The 19,753-nt window shown below is 39.5% G+C and overlaps 2 protein-coding genes across 2 annotated transcripts in view; both read right to left on the reverse strand.

The window, feature by feature from the left end:
* Window positions 1-298, reverse strand: part of LOC124277515 (cyclic nucleotide-binding domain-containing protein 2-like) — a 37,539-nt gene extending 37,241 nt beyond the window's left edge. Inside the window, exon 1 of the mRNA XM_046713225.1 lies at window positions 251-298. Coding sequence (XP_046569181.1) covers window positions 251-298 — 48 coding nt within the window. The remainder of the gene's footprint in view (window positions 1-250) is intronic.
* A 9,654-nt stretch (window positions 299-9,952) lies between these two features.
* The window catches only part of LOC124277484 (ribitol-5-phosphate xylosyltransferase 1-like), a 196,386-nt gene continuing 186,585 nt past the window's right edge, over window positions 9,953-19,753 (reverse strand). Inside the window, 4 exon segments of the mRNA XM_046713181.1 lie at window positions 9,953-10,745; window positions 10,748-10,859; window positions 12,289-12,459; window positions 13,697-14,002. Of these exon segments, the coding sequence (XP_046569137.1) occupies window positions 10,443-10,745; window positions 10,748-10,859; window positions 12,289-12,459; window positions 13,697-14,002 (892 nt within the window). The 3' untranslated portion in view covers window positions 9,953-10,442.

Here is a 19,753-nt window from a genome sequence, read left to right on the forward strand (position 1 = left end):
CTCAACCATATGTAACCTTAGCCCTCTATTCTGTCTTAAAGGTGGAGTTGACTTCCTGGTCCTTACCGTCAGGGAAATTATATTTAATATCCTTATGAAGATTTAGAATGCAGTTGAGAAAGGAAGTATAGTGTTTAGAAACCCTGTGTCATTACGATAGGTTCTTTAGAAAGGTTATTTCGATAAGGATACACCGTAATGTGTTCATTTATGGCTCGATTTTTTAAATATATATAAGTGGGTGGCTTACCTTGTAGGCTGGTAATCCCTTCCAACGTACAGTCTTGTGTTCAGACATAGTTGAAGGGTTGTAGTGTCTGCGTGTGTCACTGTGTGTGTGTTGTGTGAGGGGTTGTTTTGAACCCGTTCATTTCTGATATAGATGCTGTACCGCCACAGACAGGTGAATATCTTCTTGTAAGTAACTTTGTTTTTCCTGATGGAATGGAGTATCGGCCAATATCACTTGCTCTCCCAACGGCGTCGGATGTCTCAGCGGTCAGGTTTGAAATGTCTCTGGAGCCAGACAGGGTGTCAAATAGCTCATTGGTCAGGCGAAATGTCTCAGGGTTTAGGTGAGGTATGAAATTTTCCAGTGTCAGACGAGGTATGAAATGTCCAAACGGTCACACGGGTACCAACTGTCCCAGTGGTCAGACGATGTATCAAAATGACTCAGGGGCTAGACAGATATCAAATATCTCATTGGTCAGACAAAGTGTCAGATGTCCCAAGGTCAGAGGAGGTATTAAATGTTCCTGCGGTCAAAGCCAGTCTTGAAAAAGCCATGAGGGTGAGATCTGGACATTATGTCCACAGAAACCAGAATGACACAAACTCAGACTGTTCATGTAGGATAGGTTAAATGCGTGATTAGCTTTCACGCCTCAACGCCGGTAGTGTCCAAAGGTATCTGTGCTTCAACATCGAAGCCTGGTCGTTATTTGTTCCATGCAATATGAGCGTCACGCCCACCGCGCACCTGTTATCGGCATAGATTCACGGTCATTTCGGAGGTATGGAATGATATTATAACAATTCCTGTGTTGTTCAATGTCTGATTGTTGATAAATACCCAATCTTTCAGCTTCAGAAACACTATTGGGTTTGTTACCGAAAGACCATAGATACGGAATGTGTCAGAGTATTATCGCTCTTAACGCGTAACAGGAAATGTATATCCACGAAGCTACACACATAGCACAAAATCAACCTCAAAAGAGCAATAACATTTTTTGTCTTCCTTATCTTTCAACACGCTCGGGGTAATGGGAGAGTGAGTGAGTGAGTGAGTATGGTTCTACGCCGCTTTTAGCCTACGTTGGTAATAAAACCCGGGTATTCGGCGTGATCAGCGAATGCTTTAACCACTGGGCTACCCCGCCGTCCCAGTAATGGGAGATGGTTATGTTCATCAATGTGAGGACCCGTGAAGGTCCGGGTTAGAATGAACCTTCAGTAACCCATGCTTGTCGTAAGAGGCGACTTACGGGATCGGGTGGTCAGGCTCGCTGGCTTGGTTGACACATGTCATCGGTTCCCAATTGCGCAGATTGATGCTCATGCTGTTGATCACTGGATTGTCTGGAGCTTAAATGGCACGCATGTTTTTAATCCAAGCGTTCAGCTATTAAATGATCTTGACTTCTCGTTTACGACTTCTACGTTTACGATAACCACATCGTTCCTTAGGCGTTCCAGAATCCTGTGATAGTATCATAGTACCCGCCTCTCATCCAAGCGATAATCGTCTAAGACATACATTGTTTCGAGATGTTCTACGTGTCACTGGATTGTCTGGTCCAGACTCGATTTGTTCACAGACCGCCTCCATATAACAGGATTATTACTGAGTGAACAAAACTCACTCACTTAAAGCTGACACGTTGTGGTGTAATATCCAAAGGTGCGTTAAACCAACCCTCTCGTTGGTCGTTCTCCAGTCCATCTTACAAGTCTTCACAGCCGACTGACAGTGTTGGGGAGCATGGCACAGAGCGTCATGGTACCCTTAAGGGTTTACATAGTTGTTCATGCCGTCAGCCTATATTCTCTCACAAACACATATCGAGTGGGGGTATAATTACTGATCAAACTGGTAAATTCCTGTGCGATAGTTTCAAAGGATAATGCATATACATTACGTCATTCATACGACGCTTCGAAAACGGAGGTATTTTCCGTTGTTATGTCATGTTACCGAGCGGAAAGCCACTGATATCGGGAAATAGGCAACCATACATATTATTTAAGAAATCTTTTTATAATAATTTTCTGATGACGTAAAAATGAAAATATAAAAGAAAAAGGCACTGGCATGTTATGACATGTCACAAATGGAAAAAATCGCCATAGTTTTTGAATAACATTATAAAATAAACTTCATATTTATCAACAGTAGGATTATAATTTCCTTCATAAACATAGGCTTCATCTATGACCTCAGAGTCTCGATAGTAAGGAAAGATATCAAAGGGGAAGTAACTCGGTGCATATACTGTGGTTTCAGCAGTACGAACGTTTCACTATCCGAACGTTTTTTTTAAAAAACCAAAGTGTTCGTATTAACGAGGTCTGACTGTATACGTGTGTTTGTGAAATGCCGCACTCAGCTATATTCAAGCAATCATAGTGATAGCAATGTGATCAATAAATATTCGAGCCTGAACCAGACATGGGAGACCAAACACAAGGAATTCATCCATCACCTGAAAAGTACTTTCGGAACCTGTTCAGGTTAAAATGTAAGGAATTGTAGCTTTGTTGTAATGTCCGTTTGAATAGTCTAACTGTAGTCTGGAATTCATTCTCAGCCTCTTGTACAGATACTGGAGATGGAGACATTGTGTTAAGGGATTAGGATAACTGCACTGAACAAACGCATTTAGGGACCCGTCAAGCTGGGTTGGAATTGGTCTTCAGCAGCCCATGCTTGTAAGAGGCTTGCTGACTTGGTTGACACAATCACAATGTCATCGTATCCCAACTGGCTAGATCGAAGCTCATGGTGTTGATCACTGGAATGTTTGGTCCTGATTATTTACGGACCACTGCCATAATAGCTGGAATATTGCTGAGTGCGGCGTTAAACAACAAACACATTTAGGGATCCTGGATATTGTTTGGGTGACTCATTGATTCATTTATTGATTCATTCATCATTCATTTTGTGAAGTGAAGAGTGAATACACATTTCATAAAAAAGGTATCGTCCAAAGATTCATGATCCTCTTTCTTCAGTATTTTAACTGCGGTGAGGTAGCCTAGTGGTTGAAGCGCTCGTCACAGGATCTACCCGGGTTCGATTCCCCACATGGGTACAATGTGTAGAACCCATTTCCGGTGACTCCTTCCTCTCCACACACTCAGGAATATTTTATGTCCGCTTCACTTACTTTATATCATGGTCAAACCTTCCTTAGGTTACAAGGTAAATCATTTTCATTTGTGATGTGGATTTATGCCTTAAGCATCATTATATGAAAGTCATGTAACGACAAGTCACACTGTTCTCTAACATCCTGGTATTACTGAAAGACCATGTTGACCCCAACTCAATGACTCATGAAGATTCCTGGTTAGAATATTGGTCTCCAGCAACCCATGGCCACACTTGAAAGATGCAACTCACAGTACTGGGTGGTCAGACCCACTGACTTGGTTGACATCCTGATTGCATAGATCTATGCTCATGCTGTTGATCACCGGATTGTCTGGTCCAGACTCAATTTATTTATAGACCACCACCACAAAATATTGCTGAGTGTTGCAATAAACAAACAAAGTTTCCACTACTAGGGTCTAATAAGAAAAAACACAGCTTTAAAAGAAACAATTTTATTCCCATGACAACAAAATACTTAATACACTTTTGCAGCTGTTCATCATATGTTAATTTCCTCAAAACACCACACACCACCTGGTAGCATCCATGTAGAACAGTGAGACATACAGCCACAGTGGAAACAGCATACCCAATGTAGATCAGCACCCACAGCAACACTGGGTCTTTCTATAAAAGCCAGATTTATTTTATTGAAATGTTCATTATAATAAAAACAAAACTACTGCTTCAAGGAGAAAATGAAGAAACCAGTAGTTGTCCATGAATTTGGTGCAATAGAATTTGTCGGGTACAAGCCAGCAAAACGTAGGAGAAACGTTTGTTGACATTAGTAAACAGCTCTTATCAATAGTCGTAGGACTATCATATTTTCCCCTGACTTAATAAATGACTAATCCCTAAAGACTAATCGAATTGATAATTTCGTTTATTTTAAAATTTTATCACAGTACAATGATCCTGGTGTGTCCATGGTGCTACCAGACCATGTCCCAGTCACAGCTCTAGGTATCCCAGCGTGATCCGGTTCTAGATGTAGCACTAGGATAGCTATATATCTCCATGGTGCTACCAGACTGGTTTCTGCTTTACAAGAACTACAAGTGCAGCTACAAACATTCTCACCTCAACACTCACACAAACTTCACAACATGGACTCCATTCCTGAGGTGGACACAGAATCACTTCCTTGTCCTGATAATTCTGAGCTTATCAGTTTGAATATTGTATAAAGTTTATAGGCAATATAGAATATAACACACTACTTGTACACCATTATGACTGACATGCTTTAAGCTGGTGCCAGCAGTAATGTTGAGTCTAGAGTCTAACTATAGCTGAGAGTATGCATAAGTGTATGCTGATGTAAGCAATATTAATGTAATGTTGTAGCTGGGTACACCAAATATTTTGGGACAGAACCCATGTCCGGTTGCTTTAACCACAGGGCCACCACACTGCCCTGTACCACAAGTGAGCTATGAGCAGAATGAATATCAGCTTTACTTCAGATTATCTCCCCTGCCACAACAGGAAGCTGTTTACCCCACATCAATAGTCTGGAACTAAAGCAAACATATAGTGCGTGTGTGCTGAATCAGCAGTATTTTTGCAGTTAAACCAGATATCACCATAATGACCTGGTCAGTTATCACAGGTGGGCAAGCGGACCAGGTTTCTGCCAAGAGTATCACCTCACCAAATTTCCTAGGACTAATCTGTGATGCATACTTGTCAAAATGAACTACCTGGCTAAAATGTATACACCAGTGTATAATAGCATCCAAATATGAAACAAGAAGAAAAGTTTATTAAATGGTGATACAATTATCATAGTTGTTTTGGACCTGGAGTCAGCAGCATTTCGCGGACAGTTTTCAGACAATTTGCATTTTTTTCATCAAATCAAATTTTCAAGCATATTCTTTATTTACAGGCAGTCTACTTTCAATGTGGTGTCAATTATTATCTATATGTAAATGTTAAATCTGAAAACATAAACAAAGTATTTATGGGAAATTATACAATATCTTGTGATATAAACTGATCACAATTTTATGCACACCCAAGAGTAGGAATCATAAGTTGAGCAGCATATACGATCAACATCCTTCTGCCGACCATATATTGACATATGGTGACTGCCCTCTCAGATACACCAAACTGATTATTTACAATTTTATTTACTGCATGACATTACATATCCCCATCAAAAGTTATCCCTAAAGAACAGAACATTAATAACGGACCCTCTGCCGACTTGAACTACTCCGGCCAGTCCCCTGGTCACATCCACCAATCCAGTGACGGCTAACACAGGAATACAGGTTCACTAATAAAATCTGTTTAGGAAATATAGTCACTTAATTTATAGAAGCTGAAATAATCACTTTGATCAGGGGATATGAGAGTTGATTACATTTCATTTGAAAATCAATCTGAAATAGCTAACTCATAAACTATATAGAGACTATACAGTTGTAAGTCTAAACTGCGTAAATAGGCATAACTATAGGTAAAATCTGTATATTCTTAAATACATAGATATATACAAAGTCTTGCAACATCGGCAAACAAAATCACAACAAACAAAACATTAGATGTTTGTTGGACTGAAATAATTAAACAGGCGTTCAAGACCAGTTTGTCACATGATGTAGGAATCTTGTTTAATATGTTTTCAAAGGTGAAATTGACTGGGATAGTATGATTGAAGAATGGGGCAGGACAAGAAGGCCCACTGAGGCCCTGGAAGTTTGACACAAACATGTTGACGTCTTTGAGATCAAGTGTCATTGTACAAAAGAATCTTGGTGCTAAGTTGATTGTAACTTCCCATACCTTAGCATAGACCAATAGTATTGCTATGGTTGCTTTAAACAGCAGCACCCATCCAGTCGAAGATTGTCACCCATCTTTGAAAGGAATGACCAAAGATTGTATGTTGTTTATATTCAATACAAGCTCGTCATCCTTACACAAATCCTTATCTTGGCTAAAAAATAAATGAAACAAAACCAGTTTGGCTTCATATTATGAATTATCGGTAGAGTTCTTTCCCTTTGTCCATAACACCTGTACAAAGCCCCACTGACAGGTGCTCCATGCATGTTTTCATGGGTGAAGGCATGCATGAGCCAGCTTGAAGCAGCATACCTGTAAAACTCTGGTTCTGCTGGAGTGAGTGAGTGAGTGAGTTTAGATTTACGCCACACTCAGCAATATTACAGCCATATGGCGGCCGTCTGTAAATAGTTGAGTCTGGACCAGACAATCCAGTGATCCAACAGCATGAGCATTGATCTACGCAACTGAGATACGATGACATGTGTCAACGGTCCTGCAGGATGAATGGTAATATATTGCTGCAGTAATTCCTCAGTAGTTGGATGCAGGACTGCTGACCTCAACAACAAACCTCCAACACCTTCTTCCAGTATAGACTTACTTTGTGCAGTACCAGTATCAGAGTTAGGGATAATAACACAAACTTGACAATAACTTTAACAGACAAATCATCATACAGCAGTTTTTAAACAATGTTGTAAAACTCCATGTGACCGTAACACATGACCAACTCCCAAACAGTTCGAGGCCCCTAACAATGGAAACCATTTGATCAGCGTTTGACACAAAGCTGGTGGCTTGACTTCAGTCTGGTATATATTCCTCAAGAACCTTGGAATGAAGTATCTGATGGTCCGTCTGACAAGTGCTATTTTGGTGCATTTATTTAATTTGCAACGAACATCAGGTGCAAACCCTCGGTACAGTCAGCCCCCTCAATTACCTTGCATGGGAGATGTTTCCAATTATCGTTACTAGGAGGTCATGACCCCTTGTGATCCAACAGAAGCCCAAGATCTACAATAGTATCAATATATGCCCTAGATCTCCAACAGGGCCATCAGAGGCCCTAGATCTCCAACAGGGCCAGCAGAGGCCCTAGATCTCCAACAGGACCAGCAGAGGCCCTAGATCTCCAACAGGACCAGCAGAGGCCCTAGATCTCCAACAGGACCAGCAGAGGCCCTAGATCTCCAACAGGACCAGCAGAGGCCCTAGATCTCCAACAGGACCAGCAGAGGCCCTAGATCTCCAACAGGACCAGCAGAGGCCCTACTTCTCCAACAGGACCAGCAGAGGCCCTAGATCTCCAACAGGACCAGCAGAGGCCCTAGATCTCCAACAGGACCAGCAGGACCAGCAGAGGCCCTAGATCTCCAACAGGACCAGCAGAGGCCCTAGATCTCCAACAGGACCAGCAGAGGCCCTAGATCTCCAACAGGACCAACAGGACCAGCAGAGGCCCTAGATTTAAAACAGCACAAGTCGGATACAGCCTTCATTTCTAAGTACTAGTTATCCAGACTTCTGACAAGGTGTGCCCAGTGTCAAACACTGCTAAGGTTAAGAAGCAAAGCTTACAGATACTATTTTCCCCCCAGCTCAACAACTCAGTTAAATAACAACAAAGGAAAACCTCGCTGCCGAGCCAATAATAAAGATATGTTGACAAACAGAAGTTCAACTGTAATAACATTCTCGAAGAGAGCAGATCGAATCAACATCTCCTGGAGGTACGCGACGTCCTGTCACAAAACAGTAAAACCTCTTAACAACATTCCTTGTAGCAGTAACCTGCAGGAATCAGTAAAATACTCTCATCTTCAACAACGGACAAAAACATCTGACATTCAAATTGTTGAGTTGACTCATGTAAACTTGAGATTCTCACCTTTCACTTTACGATATGTCCAGTAACAGTTCCTCTTTATTCTGGTCACAAAACATTTGCACACTGGTATCAGCACAAGACCAACAAGGAAGATTTAAAATATAGTTTTTCCAAATTTCCCAACCATATTAATGATATTTCTTTTGATTTATCTTTTTATTGATATGTACCTCAAACATAATTCAATATTTCTTCAATGTATATACGATCATTATTTTAAATTTACAGCATTCTTAAAATGTAAATATTTCATACTTGATTTGTACTTGCTAACAAACATGATGTCAACTTGCCCCTGTCTCCGAGTTTAAACCAAGAGGGAGGGCACCTGCTTCAGTGTTCTTCAATGTGACATACACAGTGGACAGGCAATAGTTCCCCTCCCCTTCCTCATATTAGCTGCATGATGGAATAATGTTTCAAAGGTTAATACCCAAAAGGGAATTCTTCCATGGATCATATAGCTTCCAAAATTCCAATACTATTTTCAGAAAATCTTCATCTGATCAGATATTGTAGAATGTGTTGCCAGGAAAACATCTTCCAAACACTTGAAGCTGACGATCGCTCAGTCTTTCAGTCATTAGTCGTATATTTCCTGATTGAGGTAAAAGAGGAGTCAGAAGTCAGTAGTCTGTAAACTATGGGCCGTAAGTCAGTAATCAATATTTTTTCAGCATAGTCTGTGAAAACAGACACGAAGAGGACAGGTCCTCCACCATAAAAATTTGAACGTCTATCTTAATGGTAGTATTTAAGTTGTTTTACAGTAAACAGTATTCGCTGTTGGGACCTTCATGAAAAGGCATCGGCATCTTTCATCCCTCTGGGAACCAATCAGCAGGACTGCCACTGACAGACTAAGTGACACTGCTACGAGCAAAGGCCCCTAAATACATCCACTGAATTGTAACACGGAGACTGAACCCATTCTACATATCTTCCCTCCAGTATATGCCTGACAACAACACAGAGCTTCATAAACATGTAGTAAACACAAAATAAGTAGACAGGCATTCGTAACACCATACTTTCTTCAACAATGGTCGTAGATCCACGTACAGCTAACAGTGAATGTATATAACAAGATTGAGTGATACACATAACGTAGATAAAGAGATTTCTATCTCATCCTCACATTTTCTTCAGCATTTGGCATTTAGTTACATGTAGCACCTTATTTCTATCAATATGATTTGATCAAGTAATGAGACACAGTAATTCTGTGAGAACAAAGTCCAATAGTTATCTCCCTTGATATGTAATGATGGAAACATTAGCGAAACACCTTCCGAAATGACATGGATGTTTCCACGTGTTAAGTTTTAATACCTTAACTTCCAACAGCATCTATTCAGGACAAAAGAGGCTCTTGGTTTGGGTTCTGGCCATTTGTTACACGGAGTGGTGGGAGAAATCCACAGGTTTTGATGCACTAATTTACTGAAAATGTTGTCATGACTTTGTACATTCTTTTCATGACCCTCACTGAAAGTGAAACGGCAAAATTCTCATGCACTTAATTTTTTATTTATGCATTTTTTTATATGACCCTCAACATAACCATTATTTTCTCTTTTCCATTTTTATTGTTTAATAATACTACACTTAGCAGAGTGGAAGGTCATGGGTTTGATCCCTGGCCATGTCATTTGTTGGCCTCTGCCTGGCGCTCGGCATTAATGGATACCACAAGGACTGGTCGGCTCGGAGTTAGTTAATGTGTCTCAGTGGGGTATTCATGCTTAACTGCGGCATGGTATCTCAGTGGGCTAGCACAATAAAACCAGCTTCAGTCTGGGCTAGTACAAGCAGCCACACATACACATGCATGCACGTCGTCATATGGGCGAAATATTCTTAAGTGTGACGTTAAACCCCATTTCACCTCACCTACACTAAGCAATATTGAAGATATGACAGCAGTCTGTAATGAATCGAGTCTGAACCAGATAATCCAGTGACTGACATGTGCATTGATCTATGCAGTCTGGATACAATGACCAACAGCCAGGCAATCAGGATCTTTTAGGACCCATTCAATTCCTCATACACCACCTACCCTTTAACAAATGACCAGTCCCTCAGCAAAACATTCTTGATGTTTTGAAATTTGTCCAACATTAATTTACTTCCATCCTGTTTCAACCTGCAAGGTGTTCCTGGGTCAGATAGCATTTCTGTTATTGATACAAACAGACTCGCCAACCTTTAACTCAATTTGATGAATATTTAAATTTTGAAACCACATCTGAAATAAAACTCTGTCATCGAGGGATGAATACTGAAAGACTTTGGTATTGCTGTTCAACACTCTATCTACAATTTGATAAAATTCTAGGTCTTATGGCACTGTAATTGTTACCGTTTGATATTGAAAAATCTTTCTTCTAATATTCGTACAAGTCGTTCTCTCATAAGAGATTTGAAATTTTCGTACCACTGAATCAGCTTTTGTCGTCTTTTAACTTTATCTTCATGAGGCATTTTAGCCTCTTGGTCTAAAATGTCTACTATCTGATTCCAGTCTTTCATATATACAATGGGTGCGTTATACTCTTTGAGCAAGCGCAGAGGAGCAACGAGGGAAGCACTGGACGACCCACAATTCCCTGGGGTCATCACATCCTCCACAACAGGAAGTGAACCGTAGGATAACGCCTCTCGTAAATGCGGTAACATTCCGTGTTGACCCCGACTGGGTTGAGGGTGAGATCGCTCTGGGCCAGGGCTCGCATGTATTCCTCCCGACTTGTGTCAGTCTCTTGGGGCATCCATCTGCAAGGAGGTCGGGAACCGATTAGCGATTAACACTCACAATACAACATGAATTTGTAAAGGCATGCATTAGCAGGTCATTCCACTGCATCATCAGGTCGGACACAAGACTGGCATAGTATCTATTATACTCACATATAGTGATACTTTAATACCCCATTACAGTTTATTGAAGGCAAATTGCATGAGTTGTAAATAAAAACACATATAACTTGAGTTGATAATACTCTCCACAAGTACCAACAGTGAAAGACATGGGTATATACAGTTTTTCGAATTTGATTTTGTAACTAGTTTTGTAAACACTTTGTAATTGTATCATTTCTATATATTCCAGGGGGGTGGGGTAGCCTAGTGGTTAAAGGGTTCACCCGTCACGCCAAACACCCAGGTTCAATTCCCCACATGGGTACAATGTGTGAAGCCCATTTATGGTGTCCCCACAGAGTTATTGCTGGAATATTGCTGAAAGCAGCGTAAAAACTGAACTCACTCACTCACTCTATATATTCCAGATGCAGCAGCTTTCATTCACTGCAAAGAATTAACTATTGTGCAGTCACTACCACACATGAATGAATGTGCAACCACTACCACAAATGAATGAATGTGCAGTGACTACCACAGCTGGTCAGATGTATGCCTTCACTAACTCGTGGCCAGGATGATCACACAAGTCCATCTATCAGTCTACACCAAAATGGGTCAACAAGCCAAGACCTGTCATTTGACATCTTTTATTTCTTCAGTAAATCTTAGTGTTAGTGTAATTGTTATGAGCAAGGCTTACAAGACAATGATTATGGACTTGTGACATATGTATATATATATCATGTATCATGCTGAGCAGCCATTGTAGCTCGACAGTTGGTATTTCTACTGGGTCTTAGAACAAGTACTGGGAGCTTCTGACATATTCTGCGCTCAGGACTGTTAATCACACCAGGGCAATAGGGCCTAAACTGCAGGGTACTGTTTATCATAGCGATCATAGCACTAGGGAGATTGTAACTCCATCCATTAACATAGGTTTACGATCATTGTAGCAATAAGATTGCTTTGCGGAACAGGAGACCTGGCTAGCTATTCTCGAAACGTTCGTAGCACTAAGAACTTCTTAAGCCCATCCTTAACACTTTGGCTACGATCAAAGTCAAGAATTCTTAGGGCTATGAACATTTCGAGAATAAGAGCCCTGAATCCCTGAATGAATGAGTTTGGTTTTACGCTGCTTTTAGCAATATTCCCACAATATCACGGTGGGGGACACCAGAAATGGGCTTCATACATTGTACCCATGTGGGGAATCAAACCCAGGTCTTCAGCGTGATGGGTGAACCCTTTAACCACAAGGCTATCCCACCTTTCCTTCCCTAGAATGATGTTAAGATCATTGTATAGCATCATTATTGATGACAGGACTACTTACTCCTTCCTGGGCTTCACATAGCACGATGACAGTAAGTTATTTTTCTCAAGGACATTCATCAGGATTTCCCGGCTTGAGTTTCTGTATATTGTCCCCATAAAGTTGCACAAGTATTTCCTGTGCATCGTCAGAGGTAGGTGGGCGGTGTCCACTTTGGGGAAGTCTCGATACCTGCAAACACAGCAACATGAAACACAGTGTCACAAACATCACAGTCAACACCTGTGTCACTGGATCAGCCACACACCTGTAGGCAGCATCCATCTGACATCACTAGCATTTGTTTTTGTCACGATATGGCTGAGATATTGCCGATGTGACGTTAAACATTAACTCACTCACTCACTAGCATTTGCTGCAAACAAAATGGCAGCACCCGGTGAAGACTATCTGCACAATAATCAAGATCTCTATTGCAGTAAAACCTGTGTTACCTCTCAGAGGGTATCAGCTCGCGTGAAAAGATATGAAATACATCTGTCAGTGGCAAGCTTTAGTACAAATGCTCTGCTTATCAACTGACACCGGCAGTTGCTGTGGCACAGTTCAGGCACAGAATGCTGGTTTCATTATGTGATTTTAATTGGACTTTGCATAGACTAGTCATTCAGGCCAAACTATAAGTCCACAATTCCAAGCTAGTTCCACTCAACTGTGTTTCCAAAATGTAAACACTTTGTTCATCAGTGGTATTGATAGGTAACTATTGAGAGTGAGTTTGGTTTTACATGGCTTTTAGCAATATTCCAACAATATCACAGCAGGGGACACTAGAAATAGGCTACACACACTGTACCCATGTGGAGAATCAAACCCGGGACTTCGGCATGATGATGAACGCTTTAACCACTGGGCTACCCCAACGAGAACCAAGCTGGGAGTGAAATGTTGGATAAAACATGTGAAAGCTGACACTGTCATGTCAATGCTGCTCCTCATTCTCACTACCATCTATCAATTTCCATTCCCAAATGAAAACTGATCTTGCTCAAATATCAAACATTTCTGCAAATATAGCTATCTCAACCTTTACACCAGTGTTTTCAGTGTATATATCACAGACCACCGACCCATCAGAAAGCTATAGTTCTACAACCCACGCAGCTATCTACAGATCACCATCCTGTGGGTCCAACTATTGAACCGAGATATACAAATTGAAATGGCAAATACAGACCCAAAGGAAACACTGCACTACAATGAACTTAATATGATATATCATTTCCTTCACTGAAAGTTACACCCACATACCTAACCTTGGGGACCACAATGGCTGATATATATCATTATTGAAAGACATAAAATTTTCAAATCTTAACAGACTTCGTCCCCTAAACTGATCAATACAAACATATGTGGGTCTACAGAGTGTTGATGCATGACAGCGCTGCCGACGCTGCCTACTTACGTTGCAACCCCAAGCGGCCACTGGTAGAAGTTGACGTTGTCGATGTCAGGGCTGTCGTACACGAGGAATGCAAATTTGATTGGTCCTCCTCTAATCTGCATGTAGGACTTGAGCCAATCGTTATTACACTGCTCGTTTCCCAGTATTACGACAGCCACGTTTTTCAGATAGGGTAAGGCTGGCAGGAAGTCTAGCCAGAGTTTAGCGAAGTCTGTCTTGGAGGGTTCGCGTCCATTTAGAATCAGCAGCAGATTCTCTGTGTTCCGAGGCACCTTGCTAGGAATCACACCAGGGCCTGTCCTCAGCCTGTCAATGAAAATGTAGAGCATATAATTCCTGTCACACCAGAAATGCTGTTACAAGATCAGCTGGCATCCTGACACACACACAGATTTTACACATATAATGCTTATGATACAAGTGCCATAAAATCTCAAAAACAGACTTCGGCATGTGAGTGTAAAATCTGCCAGTCATTTGACATTCCATTTATTATTGAATTAACCTTGTACACACATGCACATAGCCAGGGATATTTGTGCTGTGACAAGGAGGAGCTGCCATGTTGCATAGCAACACAATATAGGACCAGACAAAGTCAAGACAAGGGCACTCGGGGGTACTGTATGCTATTACCAGGTTGAACTCTCATGTTGCATAGCAGCATTACATAGTCTCCCATAATATGTACTTGTGTTTCATTAAACATTCTTACCAATTTCCATACCTGGGTTATCGGACAAAGTTTGAAAGTTTTTATGAGGCACTGTGACTGACATTTTGCTATTTCAGTTATCTAATCAATTTCACTGTATTATTTCAAAAACAACCTCTGACATTATAGGATCTTTTCCGTCAATGATTTTAAATCTTGCCTCAGCAACTATGATTTTGTATACTTTTTATTGACGAACTGATTGATTATCTAACCACGTTGAAAAGACGCATCATCTTCAACATGTGTTTAGCGGAAGCTGACACACCCTCGCACTTTAAGAATTTATCTCGGGGACAACAAGACATAACGTCTTCAAATATTGTCTGAAGAAAACACATAAAGATTATTTAGTACAATCCCCTCACTACAGGATGCTGCAAGAAGAATTAAAACTGTCCACAATTTTATAAAGGGATATAACACATCGCGAGAGCCCCTCATAAATCGGCGACTACTTTACGACTTAAATCTAATTTTGATGCTTCGTCGGAGTCTCTGCAGGAAGCTTTATAAAAGTGTTCTTTTAACGACATTTATCTGGCTCCCCATCCACACTCATCATACAATATACATGCACATTTCTCACGCTCAAACTGGAAATCAGATCTTTGAGAATTTGAGAGGATCTAAGACGTAAATTTTGTGGGCATCAATTTGATTTTGGTCCCAGTGTTATTAGCTCTATACACGTCCATTATCCGTGGAGTGTGGCAATCTGGCGGGAGGCTTCTTGGTGGACGACTGATCAATACAGATTCATACAAATATTTTCAAAATCACCTTCAAGAAATTAGTTTGCTGTGAAATCATGTAAACCTTATCAAAGTCAGATTAATCTGCGATTTGCTGCACATGTCTGAAAGAATTTTAAGAAATTGCTTTTTCTGAATCCGCTTTAAAAAACGTTAATTGTCTACATTCTTCGTGAGCCAATGACTGGCCCATGGTGATGTAACGTGGCTCAAATCCTGAGATTTGTTGAAACACTTCAGTGTACTCGACTGAGCTTGCTGGCACTTACAGAACGGTTTCCCAGAAGATCAGCAGCTTGTCTGGTTACAGTTCACAAATGACCATGTCAGGATAATGTTATATTCAGTGAAAGATTTGACTGCAATTTACAAGTTTATCAGCATCACCTTTCCTGCCATGTCAGTCATCCGTCTAAAGATTCAGGGAATGGCTGTACAAAATTACCTCTTTTGGGAAAGTAGTAGAAACATTCCTCCTTTAAGTTTAAAAGCTAACATTATATGTTCGCTGCAGAGAATTTAGTCAACATGACAGCAGTGAAAGGGACGATTTTTTTTTTATGGAAAGTTGGTCTTCTTTTACCACAGGGAAATTAAAGGTTAAATCAAAATCTTATTGTCGTTGATCTTTCTTTTTGAAATAGATCTCTAGCTGAACTGACACTGATGTCTTCTTGCAGACAGATGCCAGTGTACCAAATGGGATGGAAAACATGAATATCTCTGATCTTCAAATCCTATTTTACTAAAAGTCCGAAGCCCAGACAGTGTTTTTATCAATAAATTTAAGTTTGCATGGAAAAGACATGAAAACATTATGAACTACAAGCATACTTAATACAATACAAACTAGTATTAAAGGAAGTTATCAAGTACTGTTTGTTGGACAACTAACTCCATAGGTTAATGCACACAAGGAGAATAGCAACAAGCCTGTTGGGTAAAATAAGAAATTATATTCCTAATCATTTCCTAACCAACAGACTAGTTGCCAGGTTCTTTATTTTTCTAATAAATATATATTTTTCAGATGCATCATTCCATCAATATAGTCATTTTTGTGAATTACAATCAGTTAGGGATGACACAAGGTGTTACATATAATGCCAGCCAAGAATATAAACTCGAAATATCATTCCTAACGTATCAATATTCTCAATACAAACACCTTAGTGTCAAAATTTGGTGCATCGATTTACAGTTTTATCCAAAAAAAGCCTTGGCCCCTTTGCATGCTTCCTTCATTCCTATTTTATTTGTTTCGAACTTCAAATATCTTGAAACATGACCGGTAATGTAGGTGACTTCCCCAACTTTGTTGTGAACATACCATCCAGCCATTGGTGCGTCAAGTTCCCTCGTACAATATAAGCTGTCGTCAAAATTTCTGGAGCTCTGCAATATTTTTAATAGCTCTGACTGTCCAGGCCAGCTCCTGCTGTATCAACGTCCCCAATATTGTATGAGGGATGTAGTAATAAGTGTATGTATGATATTATTGTGTCTGCGTTATATTGCAAGTTATCAAAAACTAATCAGAAACTGTTAGGAGAGACCGCTTCCTCCTCCGCAGAAAGTAGTCCTGACTTCTAAGTCATCATGGGGAGTTGTCCATCAACTACCGCCATCTTGGATCATCCAATTTACACCTAATGGCAAAGTGTCGATGAGAAAACATTGCAATATTGTTTTTCCAAATTAATCCGACATGATATTATTTGGACCCAGTAGGTTCCAAGGGCACAGACTTCAATACATTTGCCAAGAAGATCTTGAACGGAGAACGTAGTCCTGTTCGTTTCATGTCCTGCTGCTTCACAGACGGCAAGAGTCTCACCAGATTGCAAGACATGAATAATATGAATAATTTTCTCTCCGTCTACTGGTTTTCTAGGTGTTAATGTTTCTGTGCTTAAGATGAAGCAGTGATTGTGTGGATTTCAGTTGGTTGGTTGTTGGATGCAGAAATTCAGCTGTCGCAACATGCCGCCATGGTATTTGTGTCTATCTACCAAGATGGTCAGTCCATCAATATACAACACTTAAAACATTATCAATACATATACTGCCTAATAAGGCTGTAATGATTCACTCGCATATTCGGTGAATCGAACCGTAGCCCTTCATGAATTCAATTCGTTATTCGTGGTCACCAGAACCAAAAATTAACGAATATTTACGTTTTTTTAAGGGAGCATGTTTTACTTGAACCCTTGTGTACTTTTTGAAAGTGAGATATGCAGTAATGGAATATGTACTAGCCTTGCAGTAGCCCAAGTCATGTTCGTTTGCCAAGGCCACACATGGTACTGTCAATTGTATCTATTACATACCAAATTTGAGTGTCATGAGATGACTGGTTATTGCTGTGACAAATCAAAACTGTCAACATGGGCGTTTCATATTGTACATCAATCACTTAACTACAATATTGTATTCGTGAATAATTATTCGTATTCGTTACCCAATATTCATGATACGTATCATATTCACCACATAGTGTATTCGTTGCAGCCCTACTGCCTAAATATCTACACTTGTATACTACTTAAAAGAAGTGACAGAATACCCAATGTTTATATGTGACATCTACCTTGTGCATATGGCAACCCCTACCCCACAGCGCTTTGAGCATATGATTTATGGATAAGGCGCTATAGAAATGCTCATTTATTATTATTTGATTATACTTCAAATCACTGTATTTCAAAGTGTGAAACATTTGCCTCAATGACAGCAATATATGGCAGTCAAAGACCTAAATTATCACAATGTGAGGAACAATACTGAAACTAGGAATGATTTCTATTATTCATCACAGATTTATCCAGGATTCGAAAATAAGTGCCCCCTGGCTGGCCAGTTGGGAATAAAATTGTTGTTCTGTTCAAAATTAGTATGTTTTTTAAGTTGATATAATCTTAAAATCAGAGGTACTTTAACATTGTATAACAGGATTTTACATAGACTTTGAAAAATGGGAGTCATGGTGACTCACAAATTTAGAAAATGGCTACATATTTACTGTGAGCCATGAAAATAATGTGTCAATAAAATAATTCCATTACTAATTCTAAATAGAGAAATGGGCTATGAAATCATATTTGGTGATTTTGTTCTCTGTTGCTGGTAAACTGATGAAGTGCATGGTTTCATATTTATAGTAACTTATACATTCCTACAAAACAAACTGGAATATAATGAAATACACGAGTGATGTTATTTATCGTTTTGTAACTTGTTGTTACTTTTAAGTGGTTGTAAGTCTGGTACAAACTTTAACAGACAGAACTAGAATCAGTTTTGCAGCTTACAGACACATTTTGCTTACATTATTATTTGGATTCTAGGTACACTTATCTGAATCAGTACTACATCTGCTATGATCAGTATTTTACAACATTGTTGAGACAAATACACAGGAATTACATGTCATGTAAAACTTGGTATAAGCATTAAATTCCTATTCCTATTTCTTGCTCCTCTTCGCACAACCATATTTTTAGTTAAACAAGCATTGTCACTGAGGTGACATAATCCCCTGCCGCAAATGATCAAATCAAACTTAAAAAGTAATGAAAGTGAAGGTCAGTAGTTTAAGATGAAGTTAAATGCCAACAAAAACATGACCAGTCAACCTCTCTTGATATCTTGATCTGTACTTGTTCAAACGCACAAATATTTTCAAGACTCACTTTGACCTTAACATGAATGTCTTAGTGTACGAAATATGCAAAAATAGTAATAAAGAAATTGCTTATTGGAAAACATTCAAGGGAAGTCTTGAAAGTCTATGAAGAAAATCCAGTGAACTGTTCTTGAGATATCTCGCTGACAATCTTTACATGCAGGTTAACATGCTGAAATCTTATATCTAAACGCGCGGCGGGGCATCTAACGGCGGGGGATAAAAACTTAACTACAGGGGATTGCTTAATTCTGATTTGACAGATTGTCATGTAAAAATACTTTCATCTGAGTAGGTCTTGTTAATGCCTACTAATACAAAGACTAAGCCTCCTGGACCTTGAGATATATTTTTAAGATCCAAGGTATATATTTAAATTTATTAGAACAAAAAATAACACTTTCTTAATGCTTGAATAATCTCATCAGGACTATTGTCAGAACTGTGAAAAACAGAAGAAGAGTAGAACAAAGACAGAAATGACAAGGTTCCCACAGACATGGAACTCGAAAGTTTTGAAAAAAGCCTTGAAAATGACAGTTGAAAGTTTTGAAAAAAGCCTTGAATTTTAAACTGTCATTTTCAAGGTTTTTTTTAACTTAGTATTATGCTTAGTTCGTTAATATTTGATTAAATTCAGCACGCTACATATTTTAGTTGGAAGACCTAAAAAGCAGGACTGAAAATGGATCTGTTCAAAATCAACAAAAAATTCATTATGTTTACCCTTAATTCCTGAAGGTCTTTGACAAATCTAGATTAGATGTACCACAGCGATATACATCCAACACCTATTTCTGTTTAGTTTTAATACTTTGATTTTTATAATTGTTTACCCCTTTTGTACAAATGAAACACTTTGTATAGTCAGTTGGTGACTTTCAAGGCTGACACTCGAA

Source organism: Haliotis rubra, unplaced genomic scaffold (assembly GCF_003918875.1).
Source record: "Haliotis rubra isolate DU_JTF1 unplaced genomic scaffold, ASM391887v1 Scf222, whole genome shotgun sequence".
In the NCBI taxonomy this organism is placed as follows: Eukaryota; Metazoa; Mollusca; class Gastropoda; order Lepetellida; family Haliotidae; genus Haliotis; species Haliotis rubra.